Here is a 21543-nt window from a genome sequence, read left to right on the forward strand (position 1 = left end):
ATCCAAAAATAAGGGTGTGTGTGTGTGTCATTATGATTTTTAATGTAGCTTTTAACATTTTTTCAGTTATATCACTACAATGTCTGTAGTGTGGCAGTTTATAGTGATGTCTAGCACTGGGGCATCATGCCACAGACATGTAGCATGATGTTCCACCCAGTCACATTATCCTCACACCAGGCCGACCAGTCCTAACAATAACCTCTTGATGCTGAGCGCCAAGCGAGGCAGCTGTTAGTATAAAATTTATAAGTCTTTGGTATGACTTGGCTGGGGTTCGAATTCATGACCTCCCACTTCCGAGGTGGACGCTCTAACCACTAGGTCACCGGAGTGGTCCAAAAATATGGACCATTTTTATCTCACTTGTAATTTTTATTTATATAATAGGCTGGTGAATGCGGCATTAAATTTGTACACAAAACCTGTCCCTTGCAACCTTAAACACTGGTGACACCTGGTGGTGGCATGGGGAGGTAATGGACAAGAGTTATTGCCCTTTGTCTATACCAGACAGGAAAAGACAATTTTTGTCTTTTAGTAGGGCTGGATTTGCAGGATAGGAGGCTTATATCCATATTGTTAATGTGATTGGGAAATATATTTGAATGAGAAGCAACTACTTGCAAAATTTACATGGTAATGAATTCACACTATTAAAATAATGGTATCTGAACATTGAGTTATAGGACTGATGATCACAAGGATGTTTGATAACAAGGACTGTTGATCCTAAGACATTTGATCATATCTCATTAACCCTTCTTTTAATTCCATACCCTTAATTTGATATTAAAGACATAATTAGTTTGATAATACAAAGCTGTTTTTTTTTTTTATGAGTATAACAATACAACAAATACTTCCATGATGCGGGGGGGTGGGGTGTCAAAATGCAGCCGATACTTAATTTGATTCTTAAGGAAATGTTTGTGGACATAGCTGTGATAGCAGAATTAAATTGTTCATGTTTATTTATTAAGTAGTTTTATAGTTTTAAAGCCAGTAGTATTTCACTCCAACTGTCCAACAAGACTATTAAGTCAAGTGTTGCTAAGCCCATGAATTATATTCACAACAGAAATAGGAGAAGAAAGAACAGTTTCAAAGCAAGGAAAGATGCACTGATACACAGAGGATTTGAATTCTGGATGCACCATCCCCATATAAAGGGACACACTGTATAGCATTGTAGTAAATATCACTCAATACATGCAGAGCTACTATCATACCTGATTGACAACTCCTTAAATAATACAACTCAGAGCATATCCACAAGAAAATGTTGCAACAGAACTTGTTGGATGGGCCATCAGAGAGATAAAGGAGAGATTAACCAACATGCTAGCTAGTCTGAGCAAAGCACAAGAATCACCTGCATTAACTCTTCTGGATATGTGCTGATGACACTCACAAAGAACATTGAAAAACATTGAGTTGTTATCAACAGAAACTTGCATCCATATCAGTTTATGGTAAAGTCAATGTCCAGCATATGTTTCAGGCAGTGCTTTTCTATCGCATACACAGAGTGATTGAACTATTAATTTTATTATCAAAAATGTCTAATTAACTGGTTATGCTAAATAGCATTTCTGACTAGTAAGCATACAAGTATTAGCAAATGGTTTGATGTTTATTAATTACCAATCATTCTGTGTGATCAACAGTTGTTTAATCAATTGTAACTATAATCAACAAGATCTGATCAACCGTTCTATGATCAACATTGTATGATCAATAGAGCTTATGATCAACTGTCCTATGATCAATGTTGTATGATCAATATAGCTTATGATCAACTGTCTTATGATCAGTGTTGTATGATCAATAGAACTTATGTTCAACCGTCCTATGATCAATGTTGTATGATCAATAGAACTTATGATCAACTGTCTTATGATCAATGTTGTATGATCAATAGAACATATGATCAACTGTCTTATGATCAATGTTGTATGATCAATAGAACTTATGTTCAACCGTCCTATGATCAATGTTGTATGATCAATAGAACTTATGATCAACCGTCCTATGATCAATGTTGTATGATCAATAGAACTTATGTTCAACCGTCCTATGATCAATGTTGTATGATCAATAGAACTTATGTTCAACCATCCTATGATCAATGTTGTATGATCAATAGAGCTTATCATCAACTGTCTTATGATCAATGTTGTATGATCAATAGAACTTATGATTAACCGTCCTATGATCAATGTTGTATGATCAATAGAGCTCATGATCAACCATCTTATGATCAATGTTGTATGATCAATAGAGCTTATGATCAACAGTTGTGTAATCAAAATAATCTCCTAAACTGCATTTTTAGAGACGAAACATGTATTATGGAAAAGGACACAGTGACCTACTTCAAGTATTGTGATGTACCCTGATGTAGAGAGTCTGATGGTGACTGCTAAAAGTGGGAAAGATTTGTGCTCAATAGGTTTTTCTAAATATGGATACAAACCTGCAACCAAATGGATCTCAGTGACTCTTTGAACACTGAAAATATGTGTAACAAAATTTTTGTTTCATTATCACTTATTCTGCTTTTAACAAATCCTGCAAATGTAAATAAAATAATGTAAAAAAACTGGTGCTGCTTTTCAAGTGTGGCATGTTTACCTAATACTTGGAGGCTTCTTGTGACTGCACTGGTGGCCTGGTGGTTAGAGCCTCTGCCTCAGATGTGGGAGGTCGCAGGTTCAATCCCTGGCCGAGTCATACCAAAGACTTACAAAATTGGTACTAACAGCTGCCTCACTTGGTGCTCAGCATTAAGAGGTTAGTGTTAGGTCTGGTTGGCCTGGTGTTAGGATAATATAACTGGGTGGGACATCATGATACATGTCTGAGGCATGATGCCCCAGTGCTAGACATCACTCTAAACTGCCACACTGCAGATATTGTAGTGATATGACTGAAAAATTGTTAAAGCTATGAAAAAAATCCAAATCACACACACAGACACAGACACACACATACATACAGACTGGAGGCTTCTTGCATTAGCTATAATTATCTACTCAGTAGATGCTGGGAACAAGGCAAAGGAAATGGGAAACAAAAATATATTATAAAAATATGAAATGCTTTATTTTTTTAAAAGGCATCAACATAAAAAATGTAGCTTAAGACAAGCAGCCATGGGATTGTTGTGATTGGTGGAAAGGAAGCCCTTGGGTATGAACAAAATGTTAATTTTAGTCAAACAAAATTTGCAATTGCCTTTTTATGTATAGGCTATTAATTACTTGTTTTCACCTGATCAACATCTAGCCATTTCTCACTTTCAAAATACTAACCTAAATCCAATAACAAGAAAATGAATTAGCTTGATTATTCCATATGAATCTGATCAAGAATCATGCATGTCAGTATCACAAAAAAAGCACAATAAACTATGAAAATCTTGAAGCAAGTTAGCAACAAAGAAAGACCAGAATTACTAAATGTCACAATTTAAAAACAAGCATAATAATATATACAGCTGTAGGACAATCCATGCAAAGAATTATATTATTGTAAATGAATTAGAGGTTTCACATAAAATCAGATAGAACCAAGTCATTCTGACTTTACAGTTCTTTCATCATAAGCTGAAACACATAACTCTTTTACTATGATATATACAAGATTGTCAAATGTCTATTTGCATTTACTGTATTTTACAAATATGTTCAGCTGTATAAAAAGCAACAGACACTGTACAATGAAGTTTAAGACAATGTGAAAATTATTTATCTGTGATGAAGAGAGCAAGACCTAAACAGATAAATCTGTAAAGTCAGATTATGAAATCATTGAGGAATTAGGCATCAAGCCACTGACCAATTGGGCATCAAAGCTAAGTCTCATCAACTATTATTAAATCACTGACCAATTAGGCATCAGAGCTGAGACTGACTGGCTATTATTAAATCACTTACCAATTAGGCATCAGAACTGAGACTGAATGGCTATTATTAAATCAATGACCAATCAGACATCAGAGCTGAGTTTAAGTGTGAAAATCATTTGTAATTTCAGTATCTGACATTACATTACACAATGGCACAGACTCTACACCTTTTCTTCTACAAATGAATACCAGGAATGCATTGCATGTCAGTTAAAACCCAACACTGCCAAAACCTAATGACCACTGCTCAATACTGTTACTAAAAAGAATGTGATCATGTGATTTACAGGCACAATGTAAGCGTATCAAAAATTTAGGCCTAAATATCCATCACCTAGCCAACTGCCAGTATACAAATATATAAAAATTCACACTATCACAACGTTTTCAACCATTTTTCATGAAATTATCAGATACACTAAAAATGTCACTAATTCATATGGGCTATGTGTCATGAAAAAATACATGGATTTTATATCATGCATTAAGCTAATGAGCAGGGCATGGCTATCTCTGACAGATTTTATAAGATATATTATGCTAATGAGCAGGGCATGGCTATCTCTGACAGATTTTATCAGATAAAATTATGCTAATGAGCAGGGCAGGGCTATCTCTGACAGATTTTATAAGATAAAGTATTCTAATGAGCAGGGCAGGGCTATTTCTGACAGATTTTATAAGATAAAGTATTCTAATGAGCAGGGCAGGGCTATCTCTGACAGATTTTATATGATAAATTATGCTAATGAGAAGACTTTGGCTATCTCTGCTTTGGCCAATAAAACAGTGCAGAATATGATTTACCAGCACGTAATGTTCACTGTTATGTGTGCATTATATCGGGATAAATGAAGAATCGATCCTTGCTGATAATGTAAGTGAGATTAATGTGGGCCATGTTTCTGAAAATTATATGTAGCTGTGTGGGACCTATGCTCTGAAAAATATGTGCCACTGTGTAAATGACACACTTCCTGTTAAAACTTTCTAAACAATGTTACCAATGTTGAAAAAAGATACAAATCAAGATCAAGTAGACAGTTTGATGTAGACATATGTAAGACAAATGTATAAATGCATAGCTTTTTTCTTTCTTGTTCACAACCAGAGTGAAGAGTTAGACTGGTGCCTGCAAAATGTCATGGTGAATGAATTCATTTCCTGTTTATTTTTGAGAATGGTCAAATAACATAACATTTCCAATGCATGAAATGTAAATCTGTACATTTTTGCATTCAAATATTAAAAACAAAATTGTGTCACAAAGCCACTAAAAATATGTCCTCCTGGATAAAGATTCATACAGATTTTTCTTATAAAATAAAAGTAATGATTGAGATTTTCATTTACTTAAATCAGCAGAGGTAAAAGTATTTGTACAGAATGTGAAAATTGGATTTAATAACTTTTTTGCAATCTTTATTTCAAACATTTGCATACTGTATCCATCATGTTTCATACTTATCTTTAAATTAATTAAACTATTTTTAAATCAAAAACAATTTTAATTGATCTTATTTGTGTACTAAATGTAGGACCTCTTCAGCTTTTCGAATTCCTTCTTTTAGAAACTTCCAGTAATTATGGCTTGATGGATTTTGAAATCTGGAAAAGAAAAAATACAATTGTTGTGGAGTTAACTTTTTGTTAACTATTCTGCATAAGAGCACATTTAAATGAAATTTGCAAGAACAACAAAAACTAAATTAAAAAAATGGCTTGCAATAACTGCTAAATACTCATGTTTTTGGACAAAAGTTATTTCACTTCTGAATTTTCTGATACAAATTACAGTGAATTATAATTGCTTTCTGAACATTGATGATTTCATTACTAGCTTACAAATTATTTTTAGATTACAGGCAAAGACTGATACTTAATGATACACGATAAACAGATATGACAAATGACACAAGACTGAATGACGGAAAACAAGACATTTGTTCATGGAACAGGAATGCTCTAACACAGTGATGTAATTGCAAAACTGGACCTGCAGAAGGTTTGACTGTGATACTTACCCTGACTCCAGCAGGTTGGTATCCATGTCAAGGAATTCATTTGCATTCACTTTATGAATAATAGTTCCATTTGGCAGAGACACCGTCATCATTACAGGGAAAGAATAATGATCCAGAAAATGCTTTGCTAGTTCAGCGTACCTTGGCTCGGTGGTCGAGTCATTCTTCAAAGACTGTAATTTTGATAAATTTATCATTAAAAGGCAAATTTTGGTTGAATTTTATCAAAAGAAAAAAAAAAAACTATAAAAAGACCCCTTAATTTAGCTACACTTTATGAATAAACTTTAGGAATGTAGCTAAACTTGTCACATTTTGAAACCTGCCCAACAATTCAGGTGGTTTCCCACAAAGGTTGTCTTAAATTAGACTTACACTATAGTATTTGTATCAATAAACATGTTATTATATTTTTAAACATTCTTACCTCAAGATCCACCACCAACGACCAGCTGCTGATGAATTGGCTCTCTAGAAGAGCGATCACGGGCGAACTCTCAAGAGCCTGCTCTCGCAGAGTCCGCCCCGAACCTCAGCAACTTTGGTCATCTAATGCTCCCCAAAGTAAAATGGAATGGAGGAGCTTACTTTCATCTCTGGCCTTATCTACAGCTGTTGTGAAATTATAGTATGGAACCTGTACAGAAGAGAAATGTATCACTCAAGTTAAATGATTCAATATCCAACCAAAATATCAGAGTCCAGCCTCTGTTTAATGATTTAGCATTCATAAACAACAAAATGAGAGGCATGCATGAATCTAACACCAGTTTAACTAAAGTAAAGGAATGGTGGGCAATATACCCTCATCTATCCAGCACCCAACCCCTATTCCAAGCTGCAATAGTTATATTTCACAAAATGCTGTCATACACTGCATCCTGCTGAAATGAAAATGGGCAATAACTCTTACAAAAATGAACGGACATGAAAGATTTGTCCATTTGTGCATCTTCAAGCTGTGACCATAATATCCACCATGTTTCACTGCAATTCATAAACAAGAGTCCCTTAAAGAGTCTGATGAAAAGAATTTCCAAGACTTAAAGGTACCACCAATCTTCCTTTTAACTGCTGAGTATTGAAATCACTTGTATTTTTTTAGTAGGGTGGGGTGGCATAGCAATTTTAACATATTAGTGGCTCTTCCATGCCATGTAGTGTGAGTTAAGTGCCATTCCCATGGACGCTATGAGGTAGCTAACCCAAGCTGGTCCAGGTGGGTATCAAAGCAGCAACCCCATAATTACAAGTTTGATGCACTACCAACTTAGCTTGCACATCTCCCAAACTCAGATATTCTTCAGAGATAACAAGATTTTTAAACTCGCTGCTGTGGTGCACATATTGGATGTTAAATTGACACTATTTTCATTTTTAGGATCAGCAAGACATAAGAAATTTTTCAATAAAATCCCATTTTGATATGACCACTCATTCAAAAGAAGCAGTGATAAAAAGAATTTCATGATGGTAACATACTGAAGTCAGATCAGCACCATTTTCATTTAAGACCAGCTAGATATCGTTATAAGTCTTTTATGAAAAATCCCCATCTTCATACAACCATCCATTCAGAAGGCATAGCAAAAACAAGATTTTTAAGATGGCCATTTTAGCAGCCATATTAAATGTGCAAGTGATACCATTTTCATTTAGGACCAACTAGACATTATAAGAAGTTTTCATGTGAAACCCTCATGGCAATATGACCCTTTGCTCAGAAAGAATAGAGATTACAAGATTTTTAAGAAGGTCACTGCAGTGGCCATATTGAAAATCAAACAGGCACCATTTTTCATTTAGGACCAATTTGATATTATAGGCAGTTGTTCATGAAAATCCCATGCTGATACAACCATCTATCCAGGAGAAGATGCAGTAGCAAGATTTTCAAGATGGCAACTGTGGTGGCCATACTGGACATCAGATTGGCACCAGTTACATACAGAACCAGCTAGATAAAATAAGAAGTCTTTTGGTGAAAGACCCATATCAAGCTGACTTTCTGAAAGGTGGATAAGCAAAAGCAAGATTTTCAAGATGGCTGCTGTGGAGCATCAGAACAGCACTACTTCCATTTAAAACTAACATGACATCCATTGAAGCCTTCTGTTGAAAATCCCATGTCAATCTGACTTTCCATTCAGGAGGAATAGAAATTACAAGATTTACAAGACAGCTACTTTGGCAGCCATAATGGATATTAGATTAACACCATTATCATATGACTTTCCATTTAGGAAGAATGGAGATTACAAGATTTTTAAGATGGCCTCTAGTACTTATTTAGGATGAATTGGATATAATAAGAAGTCTTTTAGTGAAAACTCCAAATAGATATGACTATCCATTTGGAAGGAGTAGCAATAACAAATGTTTCAATATGACTGTGGTGGCAATGATTGAAATTTTCATTTGCAACAAACTAGAGTTTTCGGACAAAACACGATGTCAATATGATTTTCTGTTCAGAAGGAGTATAGACTACAGGATTTTCAAGATGGTGCTGAGGTGGCTATACTGGACTAGTGTCAACTAGATTATATAAGAAAAATTTAATGAAAACCCCATGCTGATATGACCATCGATTTGGTGGGATTAGAGACAATAAGAGTTCAAGATGACTGCTGCCTTAATAGATGTCTGAGCAGCACCATTTTTATTCAGGACAAACTACAGCCATTGAGTAAATATGTATGTGAAAAGCTTCATAACAATCCTCCATGTAGTTCAGGAGATGGCAAACTTGTGCTAATGAATGGCTGAATGAATGACAGTGGACAAAACACTATCCCAAAAGCTCTCCTGATCTATGGCTAATAGAATTAGCAGTAACTGCAAAACAGGTTGTGGTCATGAAATTCTGTCTTATGCTGCAAGCTGCATGGGCACTAACTCCTAAACAACTGTGGCAGAAAACTCATCTGTCAATATTAGCATTTTCCTGTGATGACCATAATATTTACCAACTGTCACTGCAATCCATCAACAACTGCAGGACTAGTTGTTCTAGTGATATTGCCATGCATTGCATTAAGCTCCAATACAAAAAAGGCAGTAATTCTAACAAAAACTGTTAAAGTGATATTTCCTTATCTATACCTTCATATAATGTCCATAACATTTACGATGTTTCATAATATATACAATGTTTCATAATATATACAATGTTTCATGACATTTACAATGTTTCACAGCAATCAACCAACTGCAGGACTAGTTGCACTAACCAGATTGTGTCACACACTGTTATTAACCAATCCACCAAACATTGCAGGACTAGTTGTGCTAACCAGATTATGACACACAGTTATTAACCAATCCACCAAACATTGCAGGACTAGTTGTGCTAACCAGATTATGACACACAGTTATTAACCAATCCAACATACATTGCAGGACTAGTTGTGCTAACCAGATTATGACACACAGTTATTAACCAATCCAACAAACATTGTAGGACTAGTTGTGCTAACCAGATTATGTCACATGCTGTTATTAACCAATCCAACAAACATTGTAGGGCTAATTGTGCTAACCAGATTATATCACACACTGTTATTAACCAATCCAACATACATTGCAGGACTAGTTGTGCTAACCAGATTATGACACACAGTTATTAACCAATCCAACATACACTGCAGGACTAGTTGTGCTAACCAGATTATATCAAACACTGTTATTAACCAATCCAACAAACATTGTAGGACTAGTTGTGCTAACCAGATTATGTCACATGCTGTTATTAACCAATCCAACAAACATTGCAGGGCTAATTGTGCTAACCAGATTATATCACACACTGTTATTAACCAATCCAACATACATTGCAGGACTAGTTGTGCTAACCAGATTATGACACACAGTTATTAACCAATCCAACATACACTGCAGGACTAGTTGTGCTAACCAGATTATATCAAACACTGTTATTAACCAATCCAACAAACATTGTAGGACTAGTTGTGCTAACCAGATTATGTCACACACTGTTATTAACCAATCCACCAAACATTGCAAACCAGATTATGTCACACACTGTTATTAACCAATCCACCAAACATTGTAGGACTAGTTGTGCTAACCAGATTATGGCACACATTGCTATTAAGCAATCCACAAAACACTGCAGGTCTAGTTGTGTTAATCACATTATGGCACACACTGCTATTAAGTATCCACCAAACACTGCAGGACTAATTGTGCTGACCAGATTGTTTCACACACTACCAATAAGCAATTCACCAAACACCGCAGGATTAGTTGTGCTAGCCAGACTGTTTCACATACTACCAATAATCAATCCACCAAACACAGCAGGATTAGTTGTGTTAACCAGATTGCTTCACACACTACCAATTAGCAATCCACCAAACACTGCAGGACTAGTCCTAACCAGATTGTGTCACACTGTTATTAAGCAACCCACCAAACACTGCAGGTGTAGTTGTGCTAACCAGATTGTGTCACATACTGCTGTTAAGCAACAAAATGAAGCAAATTTGCTGACATATTCAGGAGATGTCCATAATATTTACTCACTTTCATAGTAATCCATCAAACAATGTGAGACCAGCTGTGAGAATGAGATCTGATACATACCCCTGCCCTTACAGATTGTGTGTGTGTGTGTGTGTGACAACAAAATGCTCCTCAAGAGGCTAGATCTCAGTGTAGGTTATTCATAACCATATTTTTACCTAACAACCAGTTAACAAGATTTTTGTAAGAGAATGGTTGTCATTATTATTTATCTAACAACCAATTAACATGATTTCTGCATGGAAATAGTTTTCATTATTATTTATCTAACAACTGTTTAACATCATTTTTGTATGGAAATGGTTTTCCTTAGTTTACTGAAATCAAGTTGTAGTCTTCTTATAATTGTTGTGATTCATATTAGTTGGTTTTGAATTACTGCAAAAGTGTCAAGGTTCTTTAAAATATAATCATTGTAGTTCCTGTTAGTTGGTCGTAAAGGACTGCAAAAGTATCATGGTACTTTTTAATGAACCACTAGTTATTTTTTCTGCCCTTTTTCCTTTTTCTTCTATATTCACAACAAAATTTCTGTTGGTGAATGTGAATTCTTATTGAAATTATATACTAAGTAATTCTGATGTAAATCAACCAGACATAGTTTTCCAGTTGAGGTAAAAATTGTATATCAGTACAAATGCCAATTGCCACATACAGGATATTGCTTCGTCATATAACTTGTTAATTGACTGGGTAAATAAATGGCCAACTTTATGACTGCAAAACCATTATGTACATATTATATACATTTAATGGATCACCACAAACATGTAGACATCTCTTTTTCTTGACTATCAATTTTATTTAATACATATGATAGTATTAATTTTGACATGTCAAATCAAAAATCAGTGGGATGGATTAAGTAATGTCTCTGTAAGCTAGATCAAATACTGATCATATCACTTTCTAGGCATACCTTTTTAAATGGATACAAATAAATTTCTAATTTTCTGTATGCTTCCTGCTGAGTTATCTCCTTTGACCATTTTATATCCTTAACCTTCTGTAGTAGGCGTGGATCTTGTGGAATTGGAATATCTCGGATGTGTTGGTTCTCTGGGCCTAATTTGATCGATACACCTGTTATATTCAGGGCCATCTCAGGCATGTATCCAATATCCACTTCCATGTTTTCAGACTCTTTAGGGCCATTCAACCATTCCATGTCTGTAATAACATCAAAATGGAAGTTTTGATATATAGCACAAACAATTAGTCTCATCAGTCTTACACACAAAACTCTTAAACCCCTTCAACAATTCTTCCATTATACTGACAAAAAACTCTTAAACCCATTCAACAATTCTTCCATAATACTGACAAAAAAACTCTTAAACCCATTCAACAATTCTTCTATTATACTGACAAAAAACATTATTATGTCAGGAACATCAACTTAATTAGTATAACAACCATCTATTAGGGAAATTTTTTATGTATATTCACAAAATGTTCATAACCTTCTTACAAACAAGTTCCATTCAGCCTATGGAAAAGTTGAATGTTTAATTAAACCAGTTTTAGTCCACATTGAGAACTTGAATAAATGTTTTAAGACAAAAGACAATCTGAACTGTGACAATCTTACACAATCATACAGTCAAATACTGTCTAAATAAAGTTCAAAGCAGTTTCTTCATCTTCAAATCTGCTAAAAAAACACAAATTCCCTGCCCACACCCTCTTCCAATCTAAGACTTCATTGCCAGTCTAACTTAACACAAAACTTAACCAAAATAATCAAATTCCAAAAATACAGGTCACAAAGATCTACCTTTTGATATTGGATTTTCAAAACCCATGCCCTTATAAACCCTGCTGCCAACAGTACACAGAATACCAACAATGCAAAAAAGTCAATTAATTGTAAACTACAGTCAAATTTACATGGACTTTGTACAGGTGGGTACTGCATTTAGCAAGATACACCCAAACACACAAAATTTGTTTGACCAGAAGCAAAATGTGCACAAGAAACACTTACACATACAATGCTGAGCCAATGTGTGATATAATGGTAAATGACACTCCAAAATATGGAAATTGTTCATTCATTTTTAAAAGTCAACCTCTTCATGAAGGTAATTATTGTTTGGTATCAAGTTTAAACATTTGGCCATCTCTCAAGCTGTTTCATCCAAAATGAAAGCTAGTTAAAAGAAGTGGTACTGTAATGATTTAGGGTTCAATGGAACACTTCCTCTCATATTCCTATACGTCAATGACACATTCTGTCAATGTAGGAAAGTCAAGCTGAATACACTTACTGCATGTCAGTTTACCTGATGACATAAATATGACACCTAGAATTTTACACCTGCAAAGTGCATGCTAGCCTCTGAACATCATTGCTCCTGTCTCCATTAGTTGCCTTTTATGACATGCACAAATGCACATCAAGCTGATTTTACATCCCTGAACCTGCACAGGGGATGTTGGTTATAGATAGGAAAATCTCACCCGTAAGTTAAAATTTATGGGCATGAACTATAGCAAGCCCCATTCCTGCCTGCAAATTGTAACCCTCTAATAGTATTATCCCAAACCAAGGCATTCTGGGAGGATTATCTTATCCCAAAACCAGACAATCTGGGAGGATTATCCTTTCCCAAAACCAAGGCATGCAAATTATTTTATCAGTATTGCCAGCTATTAAAGCAAGCAATATATTAATAGAAAAGCAGTGCCTTGGAGATAACTGTTGAAGCCATTTCTAATATTCTTCAGTGGTAACAAGATTTTCAAATTGTGCACATAAGAGAAATCAGATTGGCACTATTTTCATTTAGGACCAAACATACATCATTTAAAGTCTTTTGGTGAAAACTCCATGTTAATACGACTATTCATTCAGGGGGAATAGTGACAGCAAGATTTTCAAGATAGCCATCATGGATCCATAGTGGATGTACAATTCACACCATTTTCATTTTGAAACCAACTAGGCATCTTAAGAAGTTGATACAGTTACTAATTTTGAAGGAGTAGAGATATGCACTAATTGTAATTATGCAACACTTACTTGTTGTTATTGCAAAGGTGGTTCATTCCTGAAGCATAAGATGTGACGGTAGTGAGATTATTAAAATGCATCTTTTATAACATACACCAGAGATGAATGAGTTAGAAAGACCCACGAGGCAGCAATGACTCAAAACACCTATGCTTTAATTTTCATGAATAAAAGATCTCTTTTGGTAAAGGACTGATAAACTCTCTTGATGGTTATTACTATCCACCTTGAAATGTTGGAAGCTAAAGTAAGAGTGGATGGAAAATGCTTCATGCCACTTCCTCTCCCTTTAGAAGCTGCCAAATAAAAGTGTAAGGCCCTAATTGGACATAAAAGTCCATTTTGATCATCCCCAGTACAGATATGTCTGAGACTGGGAATCTCTATCAGAGTGAAGCAACCATTAGAAGCTGTTTTTTCGCTCAAAAACCTGGTTGGCAAGGAATGAAATCAATTCATAATTTCCACTGAACCTTATAAAGCCTGGTCTATGGACAGTGCATAAAGTTTGCTCCTTTGTCTCACAGATGTCAATGACAGGTGTTAATGACAGATGTTAATGACAGGTGTTAATGATGGCAAGAAAACAGTCTTCAGGTAAAGACTCAAAAAGTAAGCTTCATCCAATGGGCCATAGGGGGTTTTGGTTTGAGACCAAGAGATATTCCATCTAGACATTAGTGAGTGAGATTCTGGTCTTTGCAGTTTGAAATACCAGTTCAGGTCTGCTAAGTGAAAGTCCATTCCAATGGCCTGGCCTTTTGAAAATTGAGAATGCTGCCCCAAATACCCCTATGACCCTGGTCAATGCTTTAGGTGTAAAGGCTTTGCTGAATGGCAGAGCTCAAAAATGGAAAACCTCCTCTTCCAAGCAAAACCAGAGGTACGTCTTGTGTGCAGGAAAGATAGGGATGTGAAGGTAAGCACCCTGAAGATTGATGGAAACTGAGTCATTTGACGTTCTGACTGAGGTTGTAGTTTCCATCTTGAAAGGTTCCTCCTTCTGCACCCTTCTGATGAAGAGAGTGTACCTCATCCTTTAATCACACATACATGTGGTGGAAGAAAAAGGGGGACTTTACTAAAGGAGGGCGGTCACAAAACTGAATCTAGTATCAACCTTTTATGACAGAAAGGACACAGCTATCAACCATTACATCAGACTCTGCCTCTGAAAAGATATTTAGCCTGGCACTATGGGAAAAAACATAAGAGACACAATTTGCAGGACAGGGAGTGAGTCCCTAGGGCTGTCCACCCTTGTCATTAGAGGGCCCACAAATTCCTCCTTGGGCCTTTGTGGCAGACCCTTCTGGGGTCTGACTGCTAAGGAGGAGCTCTGAAATGTAATTGTTGATATGACTGGGACTGAGGGACTTTAAAGAACTTTGCCCATAGACCCTGTAGTCAATCAGGATGATTTTGCTTACTGACCGGTTTCAATGGGCTAAGAGTGGTTGCAAAGGATCAGTGTTGCTGGTCTCTGAGATCTGAGAAGCCATTGTCGGAATTAACCTTTTAAAGAGAGTCTCTGCCTTCAGGGGAACAGCCCTCAGAATGTTCTTACTGTTCCCTAGTAAAACCTTGGATGTTTCAAAAACAACATCACTGCTGAGGTGGAATAGGTCTGCTGAGAAGGCAGTGGACAAGGATAACACATGCCTAGATGTTTTTGGACTGCTTCCAAAAAATGATGAAGGCAGTGGACAAGGATAACACATGCCTAGATGTTTTTGCCACTGCTTCCAACAAATGATGAATGGTACTTAGTGACAGTGATTCCTCCCTCATGAGAAAGAACAAGGCTGCTGAAAAGAGTCTGGCATGTGCAGCTACAATAAGTAGTGACCTAGCCTTTAAGTCTAAAGTTCCCAATGTTTTAACTGTAAGGCAAGCAAAGGTCCCCATGTAAATATCCACTTGTGCTGCTTTGGCATCCAAAGTGGGAGGTTTCATGGGCCAGGGAGGTGTATAAAACATTATAGCTTGATGCAAGGGTCTCAATGCAGAGGATACCACCAATTATATTGTCTAGCAAAGTTAAGGCACTTACTAAACCTTTCGGATAGCTCCCTAGGCAGCACTCTACAGTCTCATATTTTGCAAAAGGTTAGAGTTTTAAAAAAAAGAATTTTGCTGGTTTTCTTCACTGGTTACACTGGCAATTTAAAAAAGACTTTGTATATCTTAGGTATTATTCAAAAAAGTTTTAATTGTCATTATTTTGTTGAATGATCGATGGGTGTAATATGGGTTACAGAGTATACAGTTTGACCTTACTTCAGATGCGCACCTATGAAAAAACTGCTAGCTCCACTTGGTCATTTTCACATCCTAGACTTCAAAAGTAAATTGTAAAACAAAACAACAGTTAATAACTTATTACATTTTATATATTTGGCAATCCTTTCATTGCACCTTCAGAAGCTGGTATTGTTTAGTCAGGCAATATTCATTTTAAATATTTTAATAACTGTTAAAGATAGTGTACTTAAGACTAATTCAGACTGATTTCTTTAGTACATGTGAGCAGTCATTTTGGTTAGGTGTGTGCTTAGATCATGTACAATTTCCACAAGTACAATATCCAAAGAAAGTTCAGTCAGAGTACCTGAAAGTAACAGATATGTATGCCAACATTCTCTCTACTGTGCATGTTGCAAACGTACACAACTTTACCTTACATCTGTCACTGTCTCAGAACTTCATTATAACTGTAGGGTGCCCCCTTAATTGTAACTGAGGAAGGAAGCAAAAAGAGATCTGGTTGAGAGTTAGCCCCAGAATGATTCTCAAAGCTGGAAAGAATTTTAGTGTCCCCATAGCCTGAAGGCTTGGACACAGATCAATGGGCAAAAGTTGGTAAGCCCTGTTTACACTTTATCAAAAGTGAGAAGGAAGGGGTGTGTTGTGTTCTGTATGATCTGTATGCAAATCAGTGAGGACTGAAAGGATATCTTCATCTTGCTCTCACTCCTGGAATGCAGGACTATGTGACCAAAATCTCTCTGCTGCAAGGGAGACTTGGGCATAAGACAGACATGGCCTCGTAACTCATGATGTTTAACTAACAGACTATCCATAGTAACATGTTCAACAGGTGGGTCAGAATGATTCTCTACCTTCCTGGAGCATTGGTGAAGAAGGCCCATCCCACTCCCTTGATTTTTACCCAGCTTCAGAACAGGAAGTAGGTACATGGCCCACAGCTTCAATGTCTTTTACCATGTGGCTATGGTCCTGAAATCAAAGGCTGCATGCATGGAAGAAGCCAATCAATTCTTGTGGTGGAAGGTCCCACATCATGTAGGGATTTAGTGGGACTAAAGGAAAATGGGGGGATACTGATCTAATCCCCATAGTCTGGCATCGCTATGCCAATTCCCAATCCTGAGTGGTATGAAACAGCAGTCTGGAGGGTGGGTGGTCATGACCTTATCCCTATCCCCATACCGTTGGTAACCAGTCACCAGTCAATTACAGGTCATATGACTCAGATCTAGAGGAAGACAATTCCTTTGATAGATTTTAATCAACACTCTTGATCCCATCACAAACAACAGACTATGGAGACTGTGCCACTCACCCTCTATCACCTGTAGATGATACCAGATGGCTTGATCCCATCACAAGCAACAGACTATGGGGACTGTGCCACTCCCCCTCTATCACCTGTAGATGATACCAGATGGCTTGATCCCATCACAAACAACAGACTATAGGGACTGAGCCACTCCCCCTCTATCACCTGTAGATGATACCAGATGGCTTGATCCCATGACAAACAACAGACTATGGGGACTGAGCCACTCCCCCTCTATCACCTGTAGATGATACCAGATGGCTTGATCCCATCACAAGCAACAGACTATGGGGACTGTGCCACTCCCCCTCTATCACCTGTAGATGATACCAGATGGCTTGATCCCATCACAAACAACAGACTATGGGGACTGTGCCGCTCCCCCTCTATCACCTGTAGATGATACCAGATGGCTTGATCCAATCACAAACAACAGACTATGAGGACTGGGGCACTCCCCCTCTATCACCTGTAGATGATACCAGATGGCTTGATCCCATCACAAAAAAACAGACTATGGGGACTGTGCCACTCCCCCTCTATCACCTGTAGATGATACCAGATGGCTTGATCCCATCACAAACAACAGACTATGGGGACTGTGCCACTCCACCTCTATCACCTGTTGATGATACCAGAAGGCTTGATCCCATCACAAAAAACAGACTATGGGGACTGTGCCACTCCACCTCTATCACCTGTAGATGATACCAGATGGCTTGATCCCATCACAAACAACAGACTATGGGGACTGTGCCACTCCCCGTCTATCACCTGTAGATGATACCAGATGGCTTGATCCTATCATAAACAACAGACTATGGGGACTGCAACAGTGCCGATACCCCTCTATCACGTGCAGATGATTAGAGGGTGTTGCTCATATCTCAAAGGGGAAGGGCATAAGTCACTCTCTGCCTTTCTCAATGGAACAGGGTGCTGCTTGCTCCCTAACAGGATAGCACAACACTCTGTCCTAGTGGCAAAATGAGGCTGCTGTTCCTTCCTTACTGAAGGGCACAAGTGGCCCTCACAGAATGAGCAGGTTACTTCTCCCCCATACTGAGAGGGTGCAAATCACCCTCCACGTTTATTACCTCCCAAGAGATGGGCCTACATTAGTGGCAAATGGGGCAACAATCTGTTTCTTGCAGCCTGAACAAGTGGGGCAAGTGGGGGGTGTGTCCCAGGAGGCTTTTCTGTTGGTTTGGTTTTGAGAAGTGGTTTACTGAGGTTTTTGCAGATGTAAAGAGAAAAAGGTCTGATCACTTACATGATGAGAGAGAAAGAGCAATGATGAAAGCACCAGTGTCAGCATTTGGAAAAGTGCACAAAATTAAGAAGTCTGTTATCTTTCATTTTATTTTAAATACTTGCATTTAATGAAAAATTTGCTGAAAAATATAGGTTTGTACCAAAACTAGTATCCTGTCACATGAATACCATTACTCTTCACAGAAATTAAGTCTTCATCAGAAGAAACATCTGAGGAATGAGATACAGTACTTTTATAACTTTACCAAAATTCTATTGGCATTATGAATGATACTCCGCAATGTTTAAATGTTCTGTATAATTCATAAAGTTCTCAGTTCAAGAGCCTGGCTTGAAGAAGATATGGAACATTGATTTATCCGTTGTTTCTTGCATCGTTTTTTACCTAATGTGTTAATGACTCCATTTCTTGTACAGCAGCCAAATAACGGTCATCCTTCGCAATCATGAAGTTTTTTAATCTCTTTATAAGATCTATCACTTCAGGTATTTCACTGCCTGGTGGCTCAGAACATACACTCTTGTCATCATATTCACTGCTTTCATCATTGGGATGACTGCTTTCACAAAACCATCACACAAATTCAGTTTCCCAGTCATCAGCATTATCCTCAACAGGAACATCATTGTCAATATTACATAGCCACTCAAGGTCAATGTCCAGTCATAATTCACAAGGTCACATCAAAGTCAATGTCCAGTTATAATTCACAAGCCAGTTGAGCCAAGGGAATATCATCCTCATTGATGTTATCATTGTCTGCAATAATAGGGAGGTCAGCAACTTCAATGCACTACTTGATTGTACCAGGCATTGTCTCGGACCAGGCCTTTCAAATCCAGTGGATAGCATCAAGCAGCTTGCTTAAAAAGTTCACTAAAACTGTCATGTCAGTGTTTTCCTTAACCCTCATTTGTGCTTCAGAGACCCCCAAATTTTTAATTTGACCCTCAGTTTTGATACCAAAGTTTGTTTTTTACTCAGTCTGACCCACAGTTTTGACACCAAGGAGATTTTTGACTCTCAGTCTTGCACCCCTAGGGTATACACTGCAGTGTCATCACGATCAGTCTTTACCACAAGACAACACAGCAGATGTTTTTGATATCTGACCTTGATTGCAAGAATTATGCCCTGGTCAAGGGGCTGCAAATGTAATGTTGTGTTCATGGTAGGAATTTCAAAGACACGTTACAAATGTAAATCAGGTCTGTGTGACACAACATTGTCCAAGAACATAATGATTCATCTCTCATGCTAACTCATCCGTTTGTTTACATTATTTATCAATTTAGTGAATCTGTCTTTTATAATACTGCTTTGTCTGTCTCAATCAGCACAGCATCAAAAGTGAGGCCTGTCGTGGTATTTAATTAAAAAGCAAGCAAACAATGTTCTATTGATCATGACACAAATGAATAGCATCAATCAGATAATCAGTAGATAAACACAGTCTTTCTTAAATGTCTTAACAACATGGATTAATTATTAATAATTCACCTTACATGCTGGCTCTTTTTTATGGTGCAGAGACTTCAGATTAGCCTATTGTCAGCCCTGATCTGTGTCAGCATGGGAATCAATTATTGTTGTAACCTTGCATGCCATTGGGACATTTTCCAGGTCTTTGTCTTGCAGATCAGACAACGGCAGCCTATGTTAACCATAATTAAACTGTTCCAGCAGGTGTCAGGAATTTAGCAACTAAAATATGTTTGAAAGTTTCAAATGAGTTTCAGTTTAATGGGAGTTTTTTAATTGTAAAAGTTGCGATCAAAATATGTTTCTATATTCAGAGCTTTAATACAAAATGTTTCCCAACCCTTGGCCAGAAACGCATATATCAGCCAACAGGGACTGAGAGAGTATAATTAGCAGCTTGTATATGTGTCTCCGGGAATAAAAGGCTATTTTTAGCATCGCATATATGCGTCAGCAGAAGGTAAAGAGTTAAAGAAAGAAAATTTGGGACACAACATTTTTTTGGTCCTTGAGGGGATTCTGGTATACTGAGGTTTCAGTTTAAGAGTTTCACTGCATAAAACAACCAAAAAATACCAAAGATAATTAAAAAAATGATGACAACCAGGCTCATTCAAGAACTAAAGACAATTAAATTAGCAAAAACAAAATTTGGTACAATTGCAAATAAAAATAAGGAATACTACTCAACACTAATTCCTAGAATGAACAGATGATCAATAGCTTTTTTGAGTCACGTTAAAAGAAAATGTGAATTATGATTTGTTGTTTAATAAACAATAAATAGAATCAAAATTAGTTCCCAAATCAAATTAGGAAAGAATGGGAATATTTACTAAATACCAAACAAGCCACAAATTAATTCTCAACAACAGTAGTTATGTTAAAATCCCTGTGGGGTAAGAACCTGAATGCAACGTTAAACCTAACATAACCAGAAAAATTGTGAACAACTTCAGATAGAGCACAATTAAAACAGAAAAATATTCCTGATTAAGGGAAATTTCACATTGATAAATAGATGCACATGCAGAAAAAAATAAGTCACTGTGTGACATATCAAGTAAAAGCAATTTCTCTATGATGTAAATTCAAGCAGCAGTAATGTCTGACCCAAAAAAGAATGAAGAACAGCAAACATGGGCAAGTTATTTGTGGGCTGGACCAGAGGCATTTGGGTATTTCAAAACCTTCTGGTTCACGCTATGGGAGGATAAATTCTCATCTTATGATTGGGGTATTTTGCATCTGGAAAAGAACCAGCTATGCAACAGCAACAGGTTATACAGTATATGTACTGATATTAAAAGCAATATTTGCAAGATGGCTACCATAGTAGCCATATTGAGGGTCAGTTTAAATAAATTTTGAGTAGAGCCAACTAGACATTATAAGAAGTCTTCTGGTGAAAACCCCATGTTAAAATGGCTTTCCATTGAAGAGATGTAGCAATAACACTGGACATCAGATCAACACCATTTTAATTTTATTTCAACACGATATTATAAGAAGTCTTCTGGTGAAAACAACATAATGATGTGACTTTCCATTTTAGAGAAGTAACAATAATAAAATTTTCAAGAAGGCTGCCAATGGTGACCATATTCAATAACAGATTTACACCATATCCTTCTAGGACCAACTAGATATCATAAGAAGACTTCTGGTGAAAGCATCGTGTTGATATAACCAGCCATCTAG

The 21543-nt window shown here is 36.8% G+C and overlaps 1 protein-coding gene across 1 annotated transcript in view; it reads right to left on the reverse strand.

The window, feature by feature from the left end:
* Positions 1-3084: 3084 nt before the first annotated feature.
* LOC149808421 (selenoprotein N-like) overlaps positions 3085-21543 on the reverse strand; it is a 40495-nt gene continuing 22036 nt past the window's right edge. Inside the window, exons 5-8 of the mRNA XM_089977008.1 lie at positions 11405-11655; positions 6365-6574; positions 5938-6110; positions 3085-5521 (exon numbers count right to left, since the gene is read on the reverse strand). Coding sequence (XP_089833134.1) covers positions 5431-5521; positions 5938-6110; positions 6365-6574; positions 11405-11655 — 725 coding nt within the window. The 3' untranslated portion in view covers positions 3085-5430. The remainder of the gene's footprint in view (positions 5522-5937; positions 6111-6364; positions 6575-11404; positions 11656-21543) is intronic.

The sequence above is a fragment of the Sinohyriopsis cumingii genome, chromosome 1 (genome assembly GCF_028554795.1).
Source record: "Sinohyriopsis cumingii isolate HCF-2022 chromosome 1, ASM2855479v2, whole genome shotgun sequence".
Classification (NCBI taxonomy): Eukaryota; Metazoa; Mollusca; class Bivalvia; order Unionida; family Unionidae; genus Sinohyriopsis; species Sinohyriopsis cumingii.